The following is a 26843-nucleotide window of genomic DNA, read 5'->3' as shown; positions in this document are numbered from 1 at the left end:
ATCTCAGTGCCCTTTCCCTCCAAGCTACCAACCCCCTCCACCTCCAAAAATAAATTTACATCATCCTTCAAATTACTTCCTGCTGGAGCCAAAACATGACATTCTTTCCCCACAGTGTCTTCCCCTCTGTCTCACAACAAAATATTTTTCTCGGTTTTCGTTATCTCTGCCTTTATTGCTGCCACTTCCTTTAGTGACTTTTTAGGCTGGGGCTGTTTTCTCGACTAAATGTAGTTATAACATTGCCAACAAGTGTGTCTTCCTTGTCTAATTCTACCACATGTGACACTATTAGACATTTATCAGTGGGAGCCGTTACTCATTACATCCATCAATAAGTCAAGGAGTACGTGGGCTTAGCAACATGGTGGACAACATGGGACACCGAGGAGAGTGTGTGCCAGTTAAGCTTTGGTGAAGAGAGCAGAGTAACTCACTCCCGAGAAAGACACGTAACTGCGACGGGCACCTTGTGTGGGGTGCTCTGTCTGACCATTACATGAAGCTATACATACACTAAGGAGAGGCCCTCGGATTTGACTCTACAGTTTTAGAAGCCAGCAGGAGAATTACATGAATGGACATTTTTGAGGAAAAGTTGATGAAAAATGTTGTTACTTCTTACTACCAACATAAGCCCTGAAGTCAAACGGAGTATTTGTTACCAGGTGCCATGCAGGGAGTGTAGACTTCAACAAAGCATAAACAGAAGCAAAAGGCAAATTAAATCAAGACACCTTAACTAGAATTTTAAGTAGGAAAGGGAGGGGAGATTTATTGAGGAGTTGCCTGTGTCTTACGGAAATACTATTTTTAAAGAATGTTTATTGTGAAGATAACCTGTTCCTAGTCACACGGTCACACTCCTGCTTGACAATGCTGACCCCTCCCCGTTTCCCGTGCGGGTCAGTGATGCCCATGAGGGGAAAGAGGCCGCCTGCCTGTGCCCTCCCTGCTCTTCTCTTGCAGCATTTCCGAGGGAGCCTCTGTCCGAGCCACCAGACCTACTGCCTGAACTACTCCGCCGCTGTCTTTTACCTCGAGAGCCTGAAGCAGAGAGAGGACTTTGGAATTTACTTAAAAGTAAAGTACCGTCTTCTTTTCTTTTTATAATTTTCCTGAGACTCTTTGGGGTACAATAGGTACTAGGAGTTATACCCAAAATAAGTGAGAAAGAAGAACAGTAAATGATCAACAATACACTTGAACTACAAATCTGCTTTCCTCATCAACACACACCTCCCACTGCACACTGAGGAATTCTAAGTGGTGCACATCTGGAAACATTGTATCACCTCATGTCCCTCCTAAATTTTTGGCAGGGGCTGACTTACCAGTTTTATTTGTGCATTGGCGTGTTTGTGAACGAAGTCGGTACACGGTAAGGAGAAAGCTACAATAAGAAGAGGCTTTGTGACTAGAAGTTGGGCTCTTGTAGGATTTCGTCCCAGCAAGATGCTGTTGCACACAAGCTTGGAGAAGCATGTACATTGTATTCTGTGCGAAGGGCGCCCCCTGGAGTACTTCATAGGGCGCAATGTAGATGTTGCAGCATGGAGGCTATGGGTTCCAAAGCATCAGAGCAAAGCGTTTCTGCTAAGAACAGTCAGCATTTGCTAATAAGTCGACACGGACAGAATGGTCCTTGACTTCACCAGTTCCTTTGACCCCTCTTTTGACATTTCTTTAGTATGAACTGCACCTTTCCAGTATTACGCCAGAGCCCTTTTTATGATCCAGAGAAAATAGTCCAAGCCTTTTCGGAAAACTAGCTCTCCTGGCAGTTGCAAAAGCCCCCGGCAGAGCACCACCTCAGAGGACGGGGAGGAAGGGCTGCCCGGGTTCCAGGACTTACCTGTCGCCCGACTATGCCAGGAGGCCTGGGTGCAGCGTGGCTGAGAAAGGAGGATAATCTTGGGGGAGAGACTCGGCCTTATTTTTTGTAGCTTTAAGCATTCATTCGGTGTTTTCATGGCTACTCAATAAGAACGGAGAGCTCCTTAGCTTTCCAGATGTATGAATAATCCTGTTACAGAAGTTTTCCCCGGAAGCGGATGGTTAGACTCCCAGCCTGGCCCCCACACTGGGGAGAAGCCAGTTCCATGCCTCTCTCTTCCAAGCCAGGCCAGAGGTTACTTTAACGAGGCGCAGCACCATCTCCCAGTAGCTGTGGAAAATACCATGCCCACTGTGACATAGAAAGGTGGTTTACAGCTTTATATGAAATATGCACGGCATCCAAAGATAACGTACAGTTATAACGCATAACGCTTTACCGGCATCTTTAGTTTCTCAAACATCTCTTTTAATCCTTGGCACAAAACTTTGAAGTTGATTATATTGTCCCCAGGTGTCCCTGAGGCTCAGAGAGATTGTATGGTTTTTGCGAGGTCATGTGGCCAATAGATGGCAAAAATGAACCTGGATAAAGGTCTTCGGGCAAAAATAAAAATAATAAAAAAAATGCTCTTTCCACCAAAATTACTTACAGCTCCTCAGGGCTAGGCCCCATCACCTGGCAACTGTGAGCATCATGGAACAGGTGAGGGGTCAGGAAGAGGCTGTAGAGCAGTGGTTCTCAACCTTCTGGCCCTTTAAATACAGTTCCTCATGTTGTGACCCAACCATAAAATTATTTTCATTGCTACTTCATAACTGTCATGTTGCTACTGTTATGAATCGTAATGTAAATATCTGATATGCAGGATCGTCTTAGGCGGCCCCTGTGAAAGGGTCGTTCGACTGCCAAAGGGGTCGCGACCCACAGGTTGAGAACCGCTGCTGTAGAGGAATTGAAGGTGAACCTGCTTTCCACAGCCACATAGTACAGAACAAAAGCATCATCACAGAGAGTTAGTAATAATTTAACTATAGCCTAGCAAATATAATGCTTATAATATAATAATTGCAATATACAGTAAATAATAATAAAGGGGGCTGGTTCTCAAGCCCTTGCTTCGACCAGCCACTGCTGGTCATCATGATCTCTTTGTCTACACCAGGGGCAGGGAACCTTTTCTCTGCCAAGGGCCATTTAGATATTTATGACATCCTTTGTGGGCCATCCAAAATTATCAACTGAAAATTACTTTGCTATGAAAAAGCTCCTAGATTTATTGAACTTTGAGTCCTGCCTGTGGTTGCCTCGGCGGGGCCAGAGCAAATGATACAGCCCGTGGGCTGGACGTTCCCCACCCCAGTGTACACAGTAACCCTGTGGGATGTCATAGTGTCCCCATTACTCAAGGGCTTAGACAAATTAGGCAACTCGCTGAAACATACGGTTGCTCAGGGCAGAGACAGGATTTGACTCAGACGTGTCTGAAGCTGACCTTCATTCCCTACTATGCACTGACATAAACAATGTCCGTGAAAGACTTAAGCCAGTGTTGTGTCATGGGCTGCCTGGAATGGGGGCATGTCCTGGGATGAATTCACCCTCCCTGCCACGTGGGTCTGGCTTTATGAAAGCCTGTACAGCATGTTGGTGCACATTGATGGGAGTGGAATTCTCCCTTCTCTGTCAGAAACAATTAAAATGATGCAGAGAAAGAGACTAGAACTTTGTACCAGGGCTCTTCATGGAGTTCTGTTAACCATCGCTAAGAACTCCTTGGACTGAGTGTTCGGAATGTGCCAACCACTGTTTGGTGCGCTTTGTATGGATTCTCAATAAAACCTCTCACCACCTGCTGAGGTAGTTATCCTTGTTACCCACATTCACAGATGAGATTTATAGAGTTTAAGTAAATTACCCAAAATTCTAAGAATGGCTGCCCCAGCACAATATTGCATTTCACCAGGACAGATTTATGAGGAGAATGAATTTATAAGTGTCCCCATGTGTCCCTGAGACTCAGAGAGGTAATATTGTTCAACTCAACGGGCCCCTGAATTCCGTTCACTGTTACCCTAAACATATTGGATATTTATTATAAAGCAAAAGCATCCTTCATTGATCTAGGTCTATCCATAAAAAGCCTTTTATGTCCAATTTCTCTTGACAGAGATGTTCTTTTTTCCCCCTAATGGGTCTGAAAATTAAAGCCAATAGATGAAAGAAAAATTTATACCTACTTTTAGAACTATCAAATATATTTTTCTCTCTTCTGAGGCTTCTGAAACACTAAAAGCTTCTAATATTCCTGCCTGGATCTTCGTCTCAATTATTTACCACTGGTGCTTCTTGCCGGGTTGGTGTCTGAGGTAAATTGGGTGTTTTCACATGTACTCAGGATGCTGGCAGCCAGAGCTGTTTTCAACAGCGTGGAAATTTGGGGCAGTGGCCCTGGGCTATGTTTGAGGAAATACCTAACTGCTTCTGAGAAATCAGTTACTGGAGCTCCCAGACACCAGAGCTAGAATGCTGCTGCCAGTGAGACAGGATGGAAACCAGCCACTGAGACCACAGGCTAAGGCCTCTCCACACCCCTTTTTTCCACCCGTTACCACCGTTGGCCTTTCCACATCTGCAGTTCCTGCTTCCGTCTCCATCTCTCCCAACATCAGGGAGAAAGAATCCCAGCCGTTGTGAGCCAGGTGAGAACGTGGAGGTGATCTAGTACCTTCCGCCAAGAGGAAGCTGACGTACAGAGCAGGGGAGGTGATCCCTCAGGAAGCCTTGAGGCCTGGCTTCTCGAGCTCCACTCACCCTCCAGCCTCCAGCCTGTGCTCACTTTCCTGGCCTGCCTTCTGCATGTAGGGGTGGAGAAGATCATGTCCAGGAAATCCCCGTGAGGAAGAATCCAGGATGTTCTCAAAATAAATACTTTGATGAAGTTCCTGGTGGGAGAGGGTGAAACCCCCAAGGACATGTTCAAGCTATGAAAGATAAGGGCAAATTGCTAAGCATGAGGGTAAGGGAAGAGGGTAGTTGGAGAGGGGAAGAGAGAGGAAGAGCAGCTCTCTCTTTCCAAAGAAGAAAATGGCACATCAAAATGCAGTGGGGGTGATGTCGTGGGCTGTGTATTTGACCCGTCCCCACAACCCAAAGTCTTCAGTAAATATGTTCACTCATAAAACGTTTGGCATGAGTGGGGTTACAGTGGAAACCAGCATAGGACACCAACCAGGAGGCTATGTTTGGCATCAGTGGGCACATGCTGTTCAGGGAAGAGAGTGTGTGTGCCAGCAGGGGCCAGAGGAAGCCATTCTAATCGCAACCATTCCATAAATTTGTAAATATCTAGAGAGAGTTTTGGACTTGGTGGAGGGTTGAGCCAATTGCACCTAGATCTCTAAAACGCAAGGGCAGACACCTGGGCACAAAGATGTAGGAAGCTATGTTTGGGGAAGCGGAGGGAGCCTTCCACAGTGCATGCCTAAAGCTGGCCTTCAGGGTCTGAGTCACAAGGCAGAGGAGGTCACCTGGGCCTGGCCGGAGCCCGACCTGCAGAGAAAGCTGAGAGCCGCCTGCAAGGGCAGGGCTCCCCCAGAGCTGAACTCAGGTGTGAGTGCGCAGGGGAGACAAGAGAAGAGGAAGAAGCGCATCCCCTAGTAATACCTTCTGGTGGACCTATGTGCACAGTAGCCAGAGACCTGACTCCATGAGTCATGTGTCATCTGCACAGAAGCCAGGCCGCTCAGGTTCAAGACAGCATCACATTCAAATAAACAGCCCAGCAGATGAAACAAATTTGTGAGCCATTCTCAGGATTAGTTGCGTTTGTCAAATGCCATTTATAGAGTGGTTCTCAACCTTCTGGCCCTTTAAATACAGTTCCTCATGTTGTGACCCAACCATAAAATTATTTTCGTTGCTACTTCGTAACTGTAATGTTGCTACTGTTATGAATCATAACAGTATGAATCTGATATGCAGGATAGTCTTAGGTGACCCCTGTGAAAGGGTCGTTCAACCGCCAAAGGGGTCACGACCCACAGGTTGAGAACCGCTGCATTTATAGAAATCGAATGTGTAGCCCACAGCAGTACTTACCAGAGTTCCTTTCCCTGCTTCCCGGTGCTTTGCACACATTGCAGCTGCCTCTGAGTCAGACTCTCTCGCTACTGAAAATTGTTTGTGTCTTTATTCCTTCCCTCTCCCTCTCTCCTCTGTAGCATGTAGCTCAATCTAGCCTCTTCAACTTCTATTCATTTTCTCCTATTACCCTCCTTCCCTCCAAGAAAGGAGAGTCAGGGAACTGATCCAACAAGCAAACAGCCTTCCTTTTCCCTCCATCTGTTGATTCTCAGTTCTCCTAATTGTGCCTCACAATGAGGCATAGAGCTGGAAAAAACAGAAATCTCCTGCGAGGACCAGAGAGAAGGAGAAGCCAGTGGGACAGCCGAGCTCTTGGGTGAGAAGGGTAAACGAGACTGGAACATGTATAGTAATACCTCTTATCCCTGTCACAGAGGGAACGTGTGTTCTCTAGGGAACTTGCGAAATGTTACACTTTTCTCATGCCTCTTCATCTTGACAAGTTCCCCACTGAGGAGGAGGGAGAGGTGATGTGACAGTGACGCTGAGCGCTGCCTTCCTCACCATCACTGGGAAGGCAAGACAGCCGGAGAAGGATTCTCCCTTCTTTGATTGGAAAGTGACAATGTTAGCCAGTAATGTTCAATAGTACCTCTCAACCGCATCTAAGAACCTCATTTCAGACCCTGAATTTGCTAAAGACACTTTAATAAGGATTTTCAAAAGCAACATCTGGTCTGTGGCTTATAAGCGTCCCCAGCAAGCTCACAGTTGCGTCACGTTGTCACCCAGTGAAATAGCTGAGTGTTTCATGTCCAGGCTTCTCGGGGCTTTGATAGGAGAAGTGATGCCCTGATTCTGTCTGTGTTTCCTTCCCCAGTGGTGTGAGCAAAACGAACAGTGCAGGCGGCTTCACCTGGCTGAGCTGCTGGTGGCCCCCCTGCACAGGCTGACCCGGTACCCCTTGCTGCTGAAGAATATCTGGAAAAGGAGCACAGACTCCACTGAGAAAATCATGATCTACTCCATCAAGGAAAAGGTGGAAAAGTCAATCCGTAAGTCCCCGAGATAAGTGACCCAGCTCAGTGGAAGCTGCATGAAGGGCTGGAGGCCCTCTGGCTCTTGGGAATGATCTGAGTTTCATCCTAGAACAGTGATGGCGAACCTATGACACGCGTGTCACCTCTGACACGCGAACTCATTTTTTTGGTTGATTTTTCTTTGTTAAATGGCATTTAAATATATAAAATAAATATCAAAAATATAAATCTTTGTTTTACTATGGTTGCAAATATCAAAAAATTTCTATATGTGACACGGCACCAGAGTTAAGTCAGGGTTTTTCAAAATGCTGACACGCCGAGCTCAAAAGGTTCGCCATCACTGTCCTAGAAGATAGTTCCGTTGACTTGAGGTTATGGCTCTGGGAAATCAAACACACACACAACAATGGGTTCCAGTCACATCCTGGCCGTCCCTACGAGAACTCCACCAGAAGTTTACCCAGGACGTGGCTGTCTCCACGGCTTTCACGTGTGAGTTCAGGCAGGAAAAGTTCCACTTCCCAGATGGTTGAAGGCTTTGTTTTTCATATCTATGCTGAACCCAAACACAAAGCAAATAGGAATAAACACCATGGGGGGCCTTTCCGGAGGATAAATTGCCATTCATTATTTGTAGGTCACTGAAATCCAGGGCCAATCTAAAAACAATGCCAACTGCAATCTTTAGAACTGAAGTTTGGGAATGGGAACAGAACAACCCTTTGATGACTTAAATTTATTTGGGTAGCTCTGTATAATTAAATTCAAATAAAGAAGTTCATGATATATGCCCACAAACCAAGATTTCCTGGGAGTGTCAAAAGGGAGCAATTCAAGTTTATGATTATCAGCTGTACAGAAATGACATATTTTTTCTTCTGCAAGTTTAAATGTAAAAATGACCATGCAATGGGAGTTTTTTAATTTTTCTGCTCAAATCCTAACATGACTCAAGGAACTAGGATTAAGCTTATCAATTGGATAAAACAAAAATTCAATTAAAAATAGACTTTAAAACTTTTAAAGTAATTTGAAGATTATTACTCATTTTAATAGCTTTGTGAAGAAGATAATAGCATCTTTTCTGCAGATTTCTCAATAACATCTGGATTTTTATTATTTGGAAAAGAGATTGCTGTGACCTTCCTTTAAGTCTATGAGCTTAAAGAGGGTGAATTCTGAAGGATTCCCCTAAGGGTGTGATTCTACTATGGGTCTATGATTTTCCCTCCATGTTCCCCCAAATAATTTCAAAACCACAATAACAATGCTATTATACAGTGTTGGGAAATTAATACAGACCTTCAAAAAATAAGCTTTTGCCAAAACAAAATAATTATATTTATCATAAAGCAAATGTGTGTTTTATAGTTAAGATAAAAATATATGTTGGCTCTTTTTTTCTTCCTCTAATTACAGGCTATGTGGTGTAGGGAATAAGAGAAAACTACCAGGGACTTTATTTGTATTATTTAAATAAAAATGCACAATACATTTCAACTTACTGTATTAAATTGTTTAAATTTTATTTCTCTTTGCAAGAGGCTGATTTCAAATTAATGAGTTTTTCTAAGACATTTAAACTGCAAGCACTATGTTAAATGAAACTAAGATATGGTTTTGCTCTAGGAGCAGTGTCTCTAAGCTATTACTGTACATCTTGGTTAAAATTTATGCTGTAATGTCACATGAATGTAAAAATATATTGACTGTGCCTTGTCTTTCAGGGGATCTTGAAGGAAAAGTGAAGTGGCTTGACAATTTTCAAAAATTTAGACATCTTCAGGAGATCATAGTGTGGCCTCCACTTTGGGATAGAGATAAAAGGTTTTTCATTCCAGAGGTACAAAGAGGATCCATGAAGACTTATGTTTGGTATTCCGTTGGAAATACACTAGTCTTTACAAAGTCCCCAGCTGTCCACTTGAATATTGAATCTAGTTTTACGACCAAGAACTACAGCTTTTTACCACGTGGCCTTGTATGTGGGGAGGCTGGCATCAGCACGCCGTTCCCGGGGTGGTCCTTCTGAGGGATGTGCTCATTCTTTCCCATCCCCGTGTCCATCTCCCGACGTTGCTAAATGTCTTGAGCTTTATCGACAGCGTGCACTGGCCCAGCTCCCGGAGCCTGTTCTCTTCCAACCACCTACAACCGCTCTCTGATTGTCTCTTGTTTTTCAAGTGCCTGAAGCATATTTTTAAAGAGCACATGGCAGAAAACATCCTGTCACCAACCAACAGACACCTTCTCTATGAGGGAAAATTAACTCTTGCAGGTAAATAGCTGTTTCCTTTAAAAACCCAACATCTTTGCTACCATGTAATGTGTCCAATGGTTGCCCATTGAAAAGTGTATAGAGTTGTGTTGGCCTATGGCCAAGGCCATGGACGATGTGAGTCAGAGAATATGCTATGGACTCACACATGTGTCAGCTTGATCAAAGACTTCACAGCATAACTAGCTATGCGCCCTGCATTTTCTATCTCTAAAATGGGATAACTATTTCATAAGGTTGTTGTTAAACTGAAACACATGAAGAGCTTAACTCAACGCTGGGAACATCCTAAACACTCCACATCAGCTGTTGTCATCCTTATACTCCTCCAATGCGCTGGGCAGTCATCCCATCGGTGTTGATGGAGAACCTGTTATGTAACACGTGTTGTGCTGGGTAGGCATCACTGGAGGATATAAGGTCATTATTCCGTTTAATCCTTTTCCTCTAGTTGGGAAGCTCTCCTGTAACGAGCAGACCTGCAGGATAAATTCAGAAAAGAAGAGAGGCTGTGGGGCTGGGGTACCCGGGAGGGGCTTTATGTACTCCGTGGGAGTAGAGGTGGGCTTGTGGGGGACGGAAAGATGGAGGTCAGTGGAAGGACAGGAGGGAGGACCTCCCAGATGAAGAGCGTGGCAGGAGAAAGGGCTTGGAGGCCAGGCCACCTGGGAGAATAGGCGCTGGTGGAGTGGTTAGGAGAGGGAGCCCTGCAGGCTGACTGCCAGGTCACTTCCCAGCTCGGCCTTTTCTGCCTGTGCAACCTTGGCCCGAATACAGCAATCTCCCCCTTTGTTGTAAATGAGCTAATGGATGCACAACCACTAAAAATGGTAGACACAGAATCAGTGCTCAATAAATATTCTCATCAGAAAGGGCTGCCTGACCCAAGTAGGGCTTGTATGCATTCATCTATTTGCTTCTGCACAAAATCTTGATTGAGCACCTACTGTGTGAGAAGCCCTGTGTGAGGTGTGAGGCTGCCTACATATGGTAGCCTGAGACCTGGTGGGGAGTGCCAGGCCATAACTCTGTATTCGATACACATTCGTTGAGAATCTGCTCTATTTTAGCTCTACAGGTCCGGTTGGAACAGAACCCCTACCTAGCAACTGCCAGCTAGGGATGGTAGACATGCCCAGCATTTTACATCAAAGGACTTTTGCACTCATTTTCTCCTTCCAGTGAGTTATGCAGAGAAGTTATACTTAATCCCAAATTATAGGTGAGAAGTATGAGGCTCAGGGAGGTTCTGTATCATGTTCAAAGTCAGCTGGAGGTTAACAGCAGAGTCCAGGCTGCCTCAGCCCAGCGGGCTTCCAGAATCGCAGCACCTGGCTTGGGAGCCGAACAGAAGGAAATTGCCAGTGACAAGTGACAGGCTTAAAAAGGTGCTGAAGAAAGAGTCATCAGAAGCAATGCACAAAATGGTGCAGAGAAGGAGACCAAAGCAGGGAGACCAGCCGGGAAGCCCCGCCGTGAGGCAGGGCAAGGCGAGACGACCAGGAGCCTGTGTTTCTCAACCATTCTTAACCTCTACCAGGGGTGGGGAGCGTCTGGCCTTTGGGCCACATAAGGCCTGCGAATCATTTGGTCTGGCCCTGCCCAGGCATTAGGCGGGTGAGTTAATGAAATGTTTGACCAAATATAGCAGGCTAATTTTTAAGTTGATAATTTTGTATGGCCACAAATAATTATAAATATCCAAACGGTCCTTTGCAGAAAATAAGGTTCCCCACCCCAGCTAGACCATCACCCTCCCACTTTCATTTGGAAAGATAACAATTTTACATTTTCTTTGATGTTATTTATAATTTTAAAATTTATATATTGTGACAAAATCAAATCAAAATAATGAAGCAAAACATAGCTTTGTGTCCAAATGTATGCCTCTCCCTCCAAAATTGGCCTCCACTTGGAATTATCAGTTTTAATTCACCCCTTCCCTCTATCTACCAACTTCCCAACACTGTGAGATGTGCTGGCACGTTCTAAAATGTTAGAAATGGGCCTGGATAGAAACGGATAAATGTGAGAGATATTTCAAAGGCAAAAATAGGAGGACTTTATGATTGGCAAAATGGCTGAAGAGGAAATGAGTCAGTGCTTTCAAGTGTTGTGCCTGAAAGTCAGGTTGACCACACTGAGGGAGGCAGCGGGAGCGGGTCAGGGAGGCGGTGTTAGGGTTCAGGTGTGGGCAGGATGAGAAGCCACATGGAAGTTGGATGAACATGACAATGACCAACTCTGGTGAAAAGCTATGTTAGATGCGCATCCGCACGTAGCTTTGGGGTGCTTGTCAAGGAAGTGCGGGTGGGAGACTGACCTAAGAAGGAGTCTTTACTAAAAGACCCAACTTTTCAGAAAACGTTTCTTGTAGAGTCAAATGTGGTAAATGAAGATGAACCACATCAACATTACTAACTCCAGACACTTGCTTAAAGCCGTATGCTGGGTGGCTCAGATGGCATCAGAGAGGAGGCAGCATCAAGTTTAAAGTCACGGGAACTTTGACCCAGAGTTGGCGTGGCGATCTGGTGGGGGTGGGGGTGCTAATGTTTGAAGAAATGGGACATCATTTTGAATGGATAAAGCATTAGACCAAGAATGATGATACCTAACACATAAATTTTGTTCCCAAATTTATTTCAGCTTTAAAAACTCTTCTAGTCTAACCAAATAAGTATATTTTCTCATTCTCAGAAAGTACAAGTTTTTATAACTTAAAGCATAACCAACTTCCCATGGGAAGTCATGCCAGAATACCTTTGGCAAATGTGTTGCTCCACACAGACTGGCATTTCTAAATAGAAAAGTGAGTAAGGTGCCGACACATAGGCTGGCCTGACAGCTGTGACACTCAGAGAAGACGTGCTGTTCAAGCTGCTGCGGCTCGGAATAAGGCAGTAACGCAGCTCCGTCTGGAGCAGCACGAAGAGAACCCCCGCCCAGACTCTATGGGAAAAAATAAAGACGGTTCAGATCTGGTTGTGCAGCACTTGGCTAAACAGAATTTCAGACTCACAGTGCTCAGTAGTTACATCTCATGAAATCACTTGGTCAGGGTGTTTCACTGGCTGTACCAGCTTCAAACTGCTTGGCGATAAATGTGAGCAGCCTGATTTTATGCTTACAATCGTCCTCCTTAACCTCCTCTTTTGCCTGACCATGTCTACTTGTTAGCACTATCAGTTTCTGAATTTATCTTATTTTAAATCTTGTTTACTGTTTGTTATGTGTCTGCTTCCTGTAGGATTAAAGCTCCTTGGAGATAGAGTCTTCTTAGTCATTGATGCAGGGTAGGGCGTCAGCATCAGTTGACTTCTTGGTGGGACACGAGGGATTCAATAAATAGCTAAAATAATCATCAGTTCCTAGAATATATTGTAGGACATAGCAGATGCTCACGGCTAGTTTGTTAAAATAAAATACTTAAAATCAGCAAGAAAAAAAAAACTATTTCATTTTGACAATAATCATCAACCTAATCTATATATGAATGGCACAGAATGGGGAAAACAGCATTTAACAGGTCCGAAGGTCTAATGTTATCTAATGCCTCATTCCTTGTGCCATGTTTGTATTGGTTAAGATGTGGGTTCAGCCATTGGAGACAGAGAGAGATAAGGATCACTTAAAAAGACAAGCTTACTTCTCTGGCTGTAAAACTCGGCTGTGTGACAGCTGTCCTCCCTGGTGTGACTGGGGCCCAGGTGTGACTGGGGCCCAGGCTTCTTCTGCCTTTGTGCTCTGCCATCCGGGGTACTGCTTTCTTCCATGTGGTCCCAGAGGAGTCACAGGGTGGCGAGCCGGTGGGAAGGGGGAAAGGGCAGGAGAGCAAAGCCCTGCTGTTTAAGGGAATGACTCACAAGTTGCACACTTTTGCTCGTATTCCATTGGTCGGAATTCACTCATTTGGTCATATTTAGCTGCAAGGGAAGCTGGGAGATGTAGTATTTATTTGCAGGGAATATGTACCCACTAAAACTCAGAAATTTCATTACTACAAAAGAAGGGAAATGTTGTTTTTTTTTTTTTTTTTGAGGGACAATCAGCAGTTTTTGCTATAGGCTGATTTGAAAAAAATAGTCTCTAGTAGTGATGGAATACAATGTTTTAAAAATATTCAAGGCCCTGACTGGTTTGGCTCAGTGGATAGAGTGTCCGCCTGCGGACTCAAGGGTCCCATGTTCGATTCCAGTCAAGGGCATGTACCTTGGTTGCGGGCACATCTCCAGTCAGGGGTGTGCAGGAGGCAGCTGATCAATGTTTCTCTCTCATCAATGTTTCTAGCTCTCTATCCCTCTCCCTTCCTCTCTGTAAAAAATCAATAAATTATATTTTTAAAAAGTTATAGAAATATTCAAGAACAATTCAAGATTGAATGAAAGGTCTAATTTCTTTTCTGTGCAAACATGGAAAGAATCTTTCTTTCCTTCAAACTTAAAGAAGTGGAGGAAATAGAAATGAAACCTAAGTATTTTATCTACTAATTTAATCTTAGCCCCCTAGTTTTCAGGGATAAAACTATTTGAAAAAGAACTTCTACAATAATATAACTGAACAAAATAAACAGAATAATGAAAAATATTTACTGATTTTAAAAATATTTACTTTAAATATCTGTCACATCCCCTCTGGACAGACTGTCTTTTCCTTTGAAATCACTTAAATTTAACTATTTCTTCTGCTAACTCCTATGTGGTAAAGTTAGAGAAGGGGATACCCTATCCTAATATTTGATTTCTCTTCTACCACAGGCCCCTTCCTAGAGAAAAGTAGGAAAGCCTACTTGCCTTAAGTTACTATCAAAAGTTATACCAAAAACGTTTGTAAATATAAAGCTATGTGAAGAATATTTGAACATGTAAATCTTGCAAAAAAATAAGATGATTGCCTTAGTCAGCTTCGGCCACCATAACAAAATACCATACCCTGGGTGGTTTAAGCAACAAAAATTTATTGCTCACAGTTCTAGAGGCTGAAAGTTCAAGGGCGAGTTGCCAGCCTCATTCGCTCTCTGGTGAGGCTCTGCCAGCTTGCCGGTGGCCTCCACTCAGGGTCCACACAGGGCTCTCTCTCTAGTCTCTCCTCTTATGACACTAACCCAGGGGTGGGCAAACTTTTTGACTGGAGGGCCACAATGGGTTCTTAAACTGGGCCGGAGGGCCGGAACAAAAGCATGGATGGAGTGTTTGTGTGAACTAATATAAATTCAATGTAAACATCATTACATAAAAGGGTACGGTCTTTTTTTTTTAGTTTTATTCATTTCAAATGGGCCAGATCTGGCCCTCGGGCCCTAGTTTGCCCATGGCTGCACTAATCCATCTGGATTAGGGCTCCACCCTCAAGCCCTCATTTATTCTTAATTACTTCCTTAGTCCCCAAACAGCCACACTGGGGAGTTAGGACTTCAATGTATGAATTGGGGGAGGGGGCACAATTTAGTCCACAGCAATGACAAAATGCCTTTTCTGGGGGTAATGCATACCAATGACCACCCAGATGAGTCAAGAGGCAAAAATGCTGTAAGTTTAATGAGCTGATAGATGTGTCTTAGGCTTCGTTGAAACCATTACAGTCATCATCCAAGTTATCTTAGATCCATGTGAAACGCATCACAAATACAATTCAAGCTGTGAGCTTGAATTCACGCCACGTCTCTGCTTTAAGGAAGAAATCGATTCAGTACCCTTGCAGGTTTCTGGCCCACAAGATCTGATGCCCTGAACTGCTGGTCTGCTGTGCCAGGAAGCCCTGCTGGATTTGTTTCCTGAGGAATCCTTTGATTTAAATAACAGAAATCCTTTTACTTACAATTTCTAACCCCAGTTTCACTTTCTTTCTCTCTCCAGAAAGTACCAGATTCCTAGATGTTTATCTGTTTCTCTTTGATGATTTCCTCTTAGTTACGAAAACTAAGCGCAACAAAAAGGTAAATTCTATTTCTTCTTTTTTTTAATATATTTTTTATTGATTAAGATATTACATATGTGTTCTTATCCCCACGTTACCCCTACCCCTCCTTCCCCCCGTTCATGCCCTCACCACCACCACCCCACATTGTCCGTGTCCATTGGTTAGGCCTATATGCTTGCATATAAGTCCTTTGGTTGATCTTTCCCCCTTACCTCCACCCTCCCCTACCTTCCCTCCAAGGCCCGACAGTCCAATCAATACTTCTCCGTCTCTGGATCAGTCCTTGTTCATCAGTTTATGTTGTTCATTATATTCCACAAATGAGTGAGATCATGTGGTATTTATCCGCTCTCCAGTTCCATCCATGCTGTGGCAAATGGTAAGAGTTCCTTTTTCTTCTTCCTCTTCTTAAGAATACCTTTCAGCATTTCATATAATGCTGGTTTGGTGGAGATGAACTCCTTTAGCTTTTTCTTATCTGTGAAGCTCTTTATATGACCTTCTATTCTGAATGATAGTTTTGCTGGATAAAGTAATCTTGGTTGTAGGTTCTTGCTATTCATCACTTTGAATATTTCTTGCCACTCTCTTCTGGCCTGCATGGTTTCTGTTGAGAAATCAGCTGACAGTCGTATGGGTACTCCCTTGTAGGTAACTGACTGTCTTTCTCTTGCTGCTTTTAAGATTCTCTCTTTGTCTTTTGCTCTTGGCATTTTAATTATGATGTGTCTTGGTGTGGTCCTCTTTGGATTCCTTTTGTTTGGGGTTCTCTGCGCTTCCTGGACTTGTAAGTCTATTTCTTTCACCAGGTAGGGGAAGTTTTCTGTCATTATTTCTTCAAATAGGTTTTCAATATCTTGCCCTCTCTCTTCTTCTGGTAGCCCTATAATTCTGATGTTGGTACGCTTGAAGTTGTCCCAGAGGCTCCTTACACTATCATCATATTTTTGGAATCTTTTTTCTTTTTTCTTTTTTGGTTGGGTATTTTTTTTTCTTCGTATTTCAAATCTTTGACTTGATTCTTGGGATCCTGTCTGCTGTTGGATCTCTGTATATTATTCTTTATTTCAGTCAGTGTATGCTTAATTTCTAGTTGGTCTTTTTTCATATCCTCCAGGGTCTCACTAAATTTATCGGCGGTTTCCATAAAATTCTTGAAAAACCTTATAAACGTGGTTTTGAACTCTATATCCAGTCGTTTGCTTTCCTCCATTTCTGTCATTTGTGACCTGTTTCTTTGTCTTTGCATTTTTTATGCTTCCCTGTGTTGATAGAGTGTTTTTGTGTGCTAGGTGTCCTATAAGGCCCAGTGGTTCAGCCTCCCCAGTTACCTGAGGTGGACACTCTTGGTGCACCCCTTTGTGGGCTTTGTGAACAGTCTTGTTGTAGTTATGCCTTGATTGTTGTAGGTATCACTGGGAGGAATTGACCTCCAGGCCAATTGGCAGTGAGAATCAGCTGTGTCTGCAGTGGGAGAACTTCTGTGCAGAAGACACCCTTCTGGGGCAAGACTTGCTTCAGGGGGCTTTGGTGCTCACTGAGTCTGCCCCGTGAGTGTGTCCCTTATGGATCTGAGGAGTTGTAATCTGGATGGTCCCACTCTGACCACTGGGTACACTGGTTCTTGGATCTAAGGAGGTGCTAATTTAGTCTCTGCCTGAGGTTACCCAGCAGGAGCTACGAAAAGATCTGCAGATTCCCCTTCCTTTTTTGGAGTTTGGAGGTGCCCAGATGAGGCCCAGCTGTGAAGCAATGCAAGCTGCTGTGGGGCCTTGGGCCTTCTCTTGGAGGTTCTGAGTCTGTCTGGCCCAGCTGTAATTTGTTAGGTAATTTTCAGGTTGCAAAGGGCCAGGGCATTCATATGCAAAAGCCTCTGCCACAGCCTGGGTGGGGCGGGGTCTCAAGGAATCAACAGGGCGGAGCAAGCAGCTATGGCAGATCCTCGGCCCTGCCCTAAGGGGCCGCTCGCGTCTCAGTGTCAAGGTAATTTAATTGCTGCAAGCACCTCTGAGGGAAAGCCGCCCTCAAGTTCCGAGTTCTGCCCGCTGCCAGACAGTCTAGTTTCTCCCCGTATGAGCTCTGGGTCCCCAGAGACTTCCCGGAACTGGAGTTCAGAGCAGTAGGGAGCTTGTGACTCCCTCCCGATTCAAAAAGACAGCCGCGTCCTCGGGTACCAGCCCCTTTCCGCTTGCACTTGAGCCTCCATACCTCTGCACTTCCGCAGCTCCTGACTCTCAGTGTGCTTTTCTCTTTCCTTCTAGTTGTAGAATTTCCACTCAGCCAGCCTTCCTGTAGTTCTGGATGATGTCTGTTTTGTCTTTTTGTTGTATTTTTGAAGTTGTTGTAGGAGGCAGCAATTTCGGTGTTTACCTATGCCGCCATCTTTCTGCTATTTCTTAATAAGTCTGCTAAATATGTTCAGAAATACTTCCAAATAAGTTGTGTTAAAAATACATAATATTTTCATACATCAGATTGGGATTCACCCTCTAAAAATGGAAACATTACACAATATTGACATTTTCAGACAGATAGTTCTGAACTAAACATACCAATAACAAAAGCAAGTTACACTTCTTAAGGATGTGTACATGTTTAGCATAACTTAGTCTATATAGTTTTAGGGTAAGTCCCAGAGGCCACAGGACTATTCCTGGCCTGCCTGATCCAATGCAACCCAAAAACTTTTGTCCTTACCGGCCCTTTCCTCACCCAAATTGTCCCCAGTGAATGATGCGGGGGCAGGGGGGGCGAGTTCTCTTTAAACTGTCTGCTGCCATGTACTGAGATGGTATCCATCACCCCTTCTGATTCAAAAGCTCAAATCCTTCCTGGAAAATAGTGATTTTGGGGCTGCAAGTGGGAGGGAGTCCTGCTCTCTCAGTATCTACCTGTATATAAAACAGACATCTGCAGAAGCCAGACAAATGTATAGCTGGCGTCACAGACAAAATGAGCCAACTCGGGGTTAAAGCCATTAAATCTCCTCTAAGAACAGGGATTTCCCCCATTACTTAAGTATTATGGCCCCTATTATTGTTGTTACTAATTAAGCCATGAGTATCATGGTCTAAAAGGCTTTCTATCTAATCTTCCATTTCCCAGTCTGTCCCCTGAATGGCATGAGTGATATTATGAGGGGGACTTCCTCTGAGGCACTCAGACACTGGCCCTTCGTTGTCAGCCATCAGAGGTACCCAGTTCACACACTTCAAACCATAACCTCCTGGCTCATGGGTCTACGCTCAACCACTGAGCCACACTGGCTGGGCTCACCCACTTCTTTACCCGAGGCTAGCCTTACACACATACAAGATCATGAGACTAGATATCTCAAATCTCTTAAGAACCTAAGCTTCTAGATGATATGTTGGTTAGTTAAGCTCAATAATTTAAGGATCTTTAAGCACTAAAATAGACACCCATTGATCAATCTATAAATAGTTGAATGGTCATTGAGGATGGAATGGATATTTGAGAATATTAAGAATCACAGTTTTGAAACTTAGGTGGCCTTCTCTTGTAAGCTTCCCAGACGGCCATGCCTGAACAAGTCAAGCTCTGAAAAATCTCTATGGCCTTCAACAACCTTGACACTAAGCACAGCCTACCTTCATATCAAATAACAACTCAAATCTGAGTACATGAGCTCATGGCAGCCTATATTGATTTACTATAAGGTAATATTCTGATTTCATGCTTCATAACTTGATCCCCAAATAAGGAATGTTATGTGCCTTAAATTCCTCTGTTTAATAAATATGGAGAGTTTTATTGACTTCATAGGTGCAAAGATAATCAACCAGAGAAGACACTGGGTTTCACTTAGAAAAAAAAAAAACGGGAAAGAAAGAAATGTTGTGTTTTAAATCCCTCTTTTCAATTAAATGAACAACGTATGTCATGCAAATCACAATCTTTGACACCCTTTAAAAAAATTCAACACCTTATATATTCAAAATAATTTCAATTATCTACAAATTATAGAGCGTGGACTCCACTTAGAGTTAGTATTAGATCCCATGGACAGAGTTGACCAAAATGAGGCTCCCCTTTCTCATCCACCTCACTCAATACTAGAGAGAGACACTGGAAATGAAGTGCTTTCCCATTGATGTGATGGTGATGAAAATGTTTCCCAATTGTAGATGTCACACATAACCTACTCAGGAAGTTAAATTTGGGTATCAGAAACACTACTCTGTAAATCAGTATGTACTTTGGGGAAATGCTTTTCAAGATCCAGGAAGAGTAATAAGCTGGATTTCAAGCAGTTGTTTCTTAAAATCAGTTTAGGGATGTGCACCGATACTCATTTCCTCTTCACTGCATTATTTTCCCGTTTAATTTCAGAAAGTTGGAGGCTTGGACACAGGTGTAATGTGTCCTTCACTTACTCCTGAGCTGCAAACAGTAATAAAAGAGGGTGGTTCGTGTAAGGTACTCGATCAGCCCATTCCACTGGATAGATTGGTAGTCAAAAGTATTGATCCACTCCATGTATCAGGTATGTGCCAATTTTCATCGTTAATCTGCTTACCATCACAGAGTTTTATATTGGCTTTTATTGGTAACAGCACATAAATCCAATTTAAGTCTTCATAAAAGAAAATACTGACTTCCTATGTGGCTATGTATCACTCACTCTACAAATTAGTTATGGAAAGAGTATTGGACTTGGTCTCCAATGCTTGCATGTCCCAGCTCTGCCACTGCAAGCTATGTGATCATGGGCAAGGAATTTAAATTTTCTATGCCACAGATTCATCTTGGTAAAACTGGGATAATAATATCGATGTCAGTGGGTTGTCATGAGAATTTCATGAAATAATGCATATAAAGCACTCAATGAATGATGGCTATTTTTAGTATTGTTATATTATTACTAGAGGCCCGGTGCATGAAATTCATGCAGGTGGCGGGGGGGGGGGGTTCCCTCAGCCCAGCCTGCACTCTCTCCCCCAACTGCCCTTCCTGCCAGCCTAGTCACCCCACGCAGCCTGCTGTTCAGTCATTTGGTCGTCCCTCACTAACCCCCCTGCCGGCCTGGTCACCCTATGCAGCCTGCTGTTTGGTCATCCGTCCGGTTGTTTCAGTCATTAGTACTCACTGGCACACCACAATACACTATGCAAGCCTAAGATATTCTACTACAATAACCATATAGAAAGAAATATGCCAGAAATAATATGTATACATATGCAGGTACACATATATACATACATGTCATGTGTATAGGTATATAATTTTCATTTTTCAAGCATTTCCTGAGTGTCTACTGAGAACCAGGCACTGTGTGAGTGCCCTAGAGTTATAAACAGCCCATTCTTGGGGCAGCTCTCAGAACAATGAGAGATCAGTAAACCCCATCAGGAAGGCCCTGACACTCAAGGGACTCACAGGACATTTCAGTCTCTTCAGTGCTGGGTGTTCAGGATGCAGGGGGTCATTCTGTCTTGGGTATAAGCTCCTAGGAGACCAGCAAAGCCAGGCAGGAGGGGATTGCCTTTCTGTTCCAAGGGAGGAGCAGGAAAAGAGGGAGCACTACCCATTCCCCTCAATTCCCACCCCAGCAGCCAAGCCCAAAGCATCAATGATGAGCACAGGAGGACCTATACATGCCTAGCAATATTACATAGTGAAGGAATGACTGAACACACAAACTGATAATAATAATAGCAACATTGACATTGTTATGGTATATAACTAAGTTATGTATGTAAATGTTTTACATGTGTTAAAGTGTGAATGGAGCAAACTCTTTCCTCCCTCAGGGGACTCCTGCATCTAGGCCAGAACCTCTCTCTCCTTTGTCTATTCTTCTTTCCCCTAAGATTTTCTGAACTGTGACCTGGCAGGCCCCTAAGGCCTCTTATATCTGATTCCCCTGGGACCAATCACAGAGGGTGTGTGTGTCTCTGTGTGTGTGTGTGTGTGTGTGTGTGTAGGCCAAAGTCTGCATAAGCCAGAAAGCACACCTAAAAAGGGGCATCTGAAGGGAGCAAAACCTTTGCCCATGAGTGCATCCCCAGCCCCCACCCAATTCGAGCCTCCTCCCTGCTCAGAGCAGTGTAAATGGCAGAGATTCAGTAGGTGAGGCCCAGAAATCACTTCTTTCTATTCGTTTAGTAACTTTTTCATGGGGAAAAATGTCATGTCAGAGGGCATCCTAGGCCTTGAATGTATTCCCTCCCTGAAACACGATAAATGGCTTGAGGGGAGGAAGCTGTCAAAGCCCCAAGTGGATGAGTGGAAGCAGCTGGGGCTCGGTTTAGCCATAGCCTGCTGGCTTTAAGAACTGGGCTTTATGGGAAATGTGATGTCACTGGATTACGTTGGGAGGTGTGTTTCTTATGCTCTATTCATTTTTTTTCTTTTATTTATTTTTAATAAGAACAATACCTTTTAAAAACTACATCCAGCATTTTTTGTTACTTTCTGATTTGTCACTACCATCTCTTATTTCTGTTTTTTATTTTTTCCTCATTCCTCTGGTCTATTGTTTTCACTGTTCAGACCAAGTGCATGAGGCAGAATAGCTGCCAACTGAGAAAAAGTAAAGGGTGAAAAGAGAAGAGATTGAACTTTGAAGTGACAGAGACCTGGTTTCAAACTCTGGCTATGCCATGTACTGTGTGAGCTTGGAAGAATTCATCTAAGTTTCTTTCCTCATTTGTAAGTGGGAATTAGCTGACCTATATTACACTGTTACAGTGTGGTTTAAATGACACAAAAAAAGGAAAAAATAAATAAAACAGTACCAAGAAAGAGAAAGAGAGAGAGAGAGAGAGAGAGAGAGAGAGAGAGAGAGAGAAACAGCACAGTGCCCAGTGCAAAGTAAGTGCTTATAAATGGTATAAATCATTATATTCATTATTTATTACTAGGGGCCTAGTGCACAAATTCGTGCACCTTGAAAGGAACTGTGCTCCGTGAGGCTGCAGTGGGCACAGGGGCGGGTCTTGGCCCACCTTCATGCCCCCACCTGGCCCTTCCTGCTGCGGCCCCTGGTTCCCTGTCTGCCAGTAGCCCCGCTGACAGCGCCCGCCCTGCTCACACCTACTGACAGCATGGAGCGATTGGGGCCAGTGCCAGCAGCAGGTGCAAGCGGTGGCTGCTGCCTTGATCGCCCCTCAGGAGCAGGGGGCAGTGGAGAAGCCCTGAGGGGTGATCAGGGCCAACAGCCACCACTTACACCCACTGACAGGGCCGAACGATCAGGGTCAGCGCTGGGTGCCAGCAACAGGTGCGAGCAGCAGCTCCAGCGCTGGCTGCAGGTACGAGCAGAGCCGGCACTGGCAGTGGTGCAAGCAGTGGCTCTGGCGCCAGCAACAGGTGCAAGCGGGGCCAGCACTGGCAGCAGGTGTGAGTGCTGGGCGGACCACAGCATGCTCGAGCAAAGAATTTTCAGTAACCATCAGAGGCTCGCCCTGATGACAGCAACTGGTGCCCTGCCTTGGTCTGGTGCCCCCAACTCACCTGCTCCACCATCCTGTCGCGGCCAATGCCCGCCATGTTCCACACATGCCCCTTGGTGGTCAGTGCACATCATAGCGACCAGTTGTTCGGTTGTACCGCTGTTTGGTCTATTTGCATATTAGCCTTTTATTATATAGAACTAGAGGCCCACCGCGCAAAATCGTGTGAGACCCAGACCCGCCCACCTTGAAGACAGTTGTGGATGGAGATAAGAATAGTTTTCTGCCCTAACCTTTCTTTCTCAGGAGCACTTAAATTGACCTTTGTTGGAAGATGAGAATTGAACAGAGCAATACTTACTTGTTCCCATGAAGAAATTAGATGACATTCAGAAGGTGCCTTTTGGTGTTTGGTCATTACGGTGTCACAGCCCCAGGTTTTTATAATAGAGATTATGTTAGCATGTCAGGGGGAAAGAGAGTTACCCCTGACCACATACTATCTCCTCATTTTCTTTTACAAGTCCACCATACCAGGTCCTTTTGTTTCTAAAGTCCCTTGTGCCCAGGTTGCAAACCAAACAAATGAGGGACCCCTTCAGTAACTGAGAACTACAGTTACAAGTTTTGAGGAAAACAGATTCTAAGAGCTAGCTAAGAAAAACCACCTGCTCTTCAAAGCCTCACTTGCTACAGGGAATTTATAAGTGAGTAAAACAAACACAGGCAACCCGCCCTCTCCCCCACTCCCCCTGCCCCGGAAGTCATTTTAGTAGATTTAAGCCCTCTCTTCTCAAATAAGCTGGACAGACTTCCATGACCTTAACAGATATTGTGGTAGGATTTTGGAATTATGAGGTTTAGACAGTTATGAGTATAATTTGTGATACTGGAATAGTTCTTGCAGGTAAGAAAATAAAAATCTTGCATTTGCTTTGATTTTGAAGTAAGGCCCAATCTGCTTCAGTGAGTCTGAGTTAAACCCACAGCCTCCAATAGAAATGATGGTGGACAAGCAGCAGCTTAATGATGAGCCAGGAATAAAACACTCTTCTAGAACCTTTCTATATACTTGACACAACCAGGAAACACCCTGCTTTGATTTGTTTCTAAGCATTAATCAACTGTAGAAAGGATGTATAGGTGCAGAATTTTATTGTGTTGTATTAATAATTCAATGAAGAAGCTTTTATTTTAAGAACTCCTGCTATATCTATATATATAAAATCCCAGCGACCTGAACAGCAGAACAACCAGAATGACTGGAATGACCAGTGGCTATGACGTGCATTGTGGAAGCCAACCAGCCTGATCTGGCCCCAATCGCTGCCCCCGCCCCCCCTCGCCTAGCCCAGCCTCCGATCAGCCCCCAACACCCCAATCTGGGGCATGGCTGGCTGGCCAATTGCCCATGGTCCTTTCCCCTGGCCAGCCAACCACCCTTGGCCCCTCCCCTCCACCGGCCCAGCCCAATGGGCTCCCATCGGGGCAGGCCAGCCGGACCCACCCATGCATGAATTTGTGCACCAGGCCTTTAATATAGATATTTAAAAAGTGTCTGCCCTGGCTGGTGTGGCTCAGTTGGTTGGAACATCATCCCAGGCACCGAAGGGTCACAGGTTTGATTCCCGGGGAACATACACAGGTTGTGGGTTTGATCCCATTGGGGCATGTACAGGAAGCAAACAACTGATGTTTCTCTCTTTCTCTCTGTCTCTCAAATCAATTTAAAAATATATCCTCAGGCCCTGACCAGTTTGGTTCAGTGGCTAGAGCGTCGGTCTGTGGACTGAAGAGTCCCAGGTTCGATTCCGGTCAAGGGCATGTACCTTGGTTGCGGGCATATCCCCAGTAAGGGGTGTGCAGGAGGCAGCTGATCAATGTTTCTCTCTCAAGGATGTTTCTAACTCTCTATCCCTCTCCCATCCTCTCTGTAAAAAATCAAAATATATTATATATATAATCCTCAGGTGAAGATTTTTAAAAAAGTGTTTTTTTAAGGTGTCTGCTCTCCCACCATTTTCTGTCATTTCTTTAAGAGACCAGGGAAGAAATGACAGAACAGACTTCTTCTTTTGCAAACACAGGAACCATGGCAATGTGTGTTTCTTTTTGTCTTGTTTTACATTTCACATACTTTGGTGGATGTTGGATTTTGAGTCTTTTTTTATTTTTGTCTTTTCTTACCCTGCTGTGAAGCATTTAAGTGGTTTTATATTTCTGCTACTTCTCAATTTGTTTATAACCCTTATTTTGATGTGGCTTCCTTTTAAATACAAAAATAAATAAAAAATTTTAGTAAGGGGTCTAAAAAGAAACAATAATCCCATTGTTTTCCATATTTTCATTATCTATATTTTACACACACAAAATCCAACATGCTAACATGCTCAGCTTCTTCCTTGAGTAGGAGCCCACTTCCCATCACATGCCGTTATTGCATTTCATCCAGCCCTGGAAGTAGTTAGTTAAGGAAGAAAGGGTTTCCTTGTTTAAGTGGCTCCATTTGGACATAGTGGTGAAGTCTTGGTTTTGAAATCAGACCTTGTTTTGTAATTTACAAATATCTCCCACCTTCTTTAAAAAACAACAAACACACACCTCTACCGGTAAGTTCTTAGGGAACTAAGACACTGTTTGGATTTCATATTAAATGATTTGGCTTTTTGTCTTTGTATCTTTTTCTAGTCTTTGGACTGAGAAATGCCTTCCTTATTCAACATGAAAGCCGATATCGACAGTGCATAGCAGCATTCTTATTACAAGCCCAAACAGAAAACATCAAAGTATGTATTTTAATTTTGTAGGTTTTGATTCTTTAAACTTGATGGAAGGAAAAATCTCAACCCCAAGTCTAAGTAAAGGTGAATGGAAAGTTTTGTGTATTTCCCTCACCTGCTTTGGAAAGGACAGACACTGGGAGGTGGAGAGGAATAGTCCACATCTAGTCCACATCATGCTCAGAAATCTCAAGGCGACAATCCCCGCCCACTTGCAGAGTTGCCACGGCCCCTCATTTCTCCTGCAGCAGAAAGCTCCAGAACGACTTCTGATTTTACTTTCTGTATGAAATGGGGGGAGGGCTGCTTTGGATTGTATGCTTGGCTTTTAAGATGCTCCAATCAGTTTCTGAAGTCCTGCAAATAATATGATGTCAACTTAAGTGAGGGGCTGCTGCAGCAATGAACCATGACAAGAAGTCTACTCTTTGACCTTTGAAAATAATGCCAGTTTTCACAGCAATGGAGTTGAAGATAGGCTGCCTGACTATGGTTCCTCTATCTTAGAAGTTTCCATTTTTTATTTTTCTTTTGGTAGGCTTTCATCACAGTAAAAGGGTGGCCAGACAATGAATGCAATATTGCATTCTCCTTAAGGACTCAGTTTCCTGAGTCATCTCCCTCAATCTCTTTTGAAGAGTTAAAGTTCTAGTTAAAGAACTTCTAATTCCAGACAAAAAAAATTTAATGTTCAAACTATATTATAGTCATAATTGATTATTATGGTTCTTTGATTACTCATGACTACCCCACTTGCCTAACATACTCATTTAATCCAATTGCATTTTCATACATAATTAGAGATATTGATGATATATTAGATGTAAGAAAGAAAATGGGAAACATGCAAGTGTTTCATTAGTTCTCAGTTTTAAAGAGCAAGTCAATAAATACGAAGGGAAAGATTAATCCAAGTGTGAAAAAATTATCAGGTTAATATTCTTCTCTCTCCCCTTTTTCTCTCCCCTCACCCGTGTGTGTGTGTGTGTGTGTGTGTGTGTGTGTATTGTTTTTGTTTTACAGAAAACATGGATGGCACAAATAACAGCAGCAATCTCTTGCTTTACCAAGAGTCAGGAAACCAAGAAAATACCTTTATTCAGATCATCCACAGAATCCTCTGAAATTTAGGGACCTAAAACTAATTTTTTAGAAATGAAGGATAAAGGTATTCTTTCAAACTTTTGTAACACTTAGTGATGAGCTAGAAGAAAACGTGTCTTTTAAAGGAGTTCCAGAATTTGAGTGAAGAAAATCCTCAGTACAGAGAAATGATGACTGCAACAAATTTGAATTCTGGGGAATTTCTTGTCAAGTATATACTGATATCCAAACTACCTTAAAATGCTCCAGTCAGACTTATAAGAGGTGTGAGTGAAGTGTGATGCTGTTATAATTTGTAAAGGGTGAGTGATCAGAGATGTTCACTGTTTGGAGTGGCAAGAGGTAAATGTTTGTGTCCAATATGAATTCTAGCATCTT

General features: G+C 43.6%; 1 protein-coding gene across 1 annotated transcript in view; it reads left to right on the top strand.

Moving 5' to 3' along the window:
• Nucleotides 1-26492, top strand: part of PLEKHG7 (pleckstrin homology and RhoGEF domain containing G7) — a gene marked incomplete at both ends in the record, with an annotated part of 58719 nt that extends 32227 nt beyond the window's left edge. Inside the window, 8 exons of the mRNA XM_081083961.1 lie at nt 970-1083; nt 6804-6978; nt 8694-8809; nt 9151-9244; nt 15100-15179; nt 19517-19670; nt 25270-25367; nt 26385-26492. Of these exons, the coding sequence (XP_080940087.1) occupies nt 970-1083; nt 6804-6978; nt 8694-8809; nt 9151-9244; nt 15100-15179; nt 19517-19670; nt 25270-25367; nt 26385-26492 (939 nt within the window). The remainder of the gene's footprint in view (nt 1-969; nt 1084-6803; nt 6979-8693; nt 8810-9150; nt 9245-15099; nt 15180-19516; nt 19671-25269; nt 25368-26384) is intronic.
• Between the last annotated feature and the right edge of the window lie 351 nt (nt 26493-26843).

The sequence above is a fragment of the Myotis nattereri genome, assembly GCF_964212035.1.
Source record: "Myotis nattereri genome assembly, chromosome: 2".
NCBI classification, from domain to species: Eukaryota; Metazoa; Chordata; class Mammalia; order Chiroptera; family Vespertilionidae; genus Myotis; species Myotis nattereri.
The sequence above is the reverse complement of the archived record's forward strand: the minus strand, read 5'-3'. Positions and strand labels throughout refer to the sequence as shown.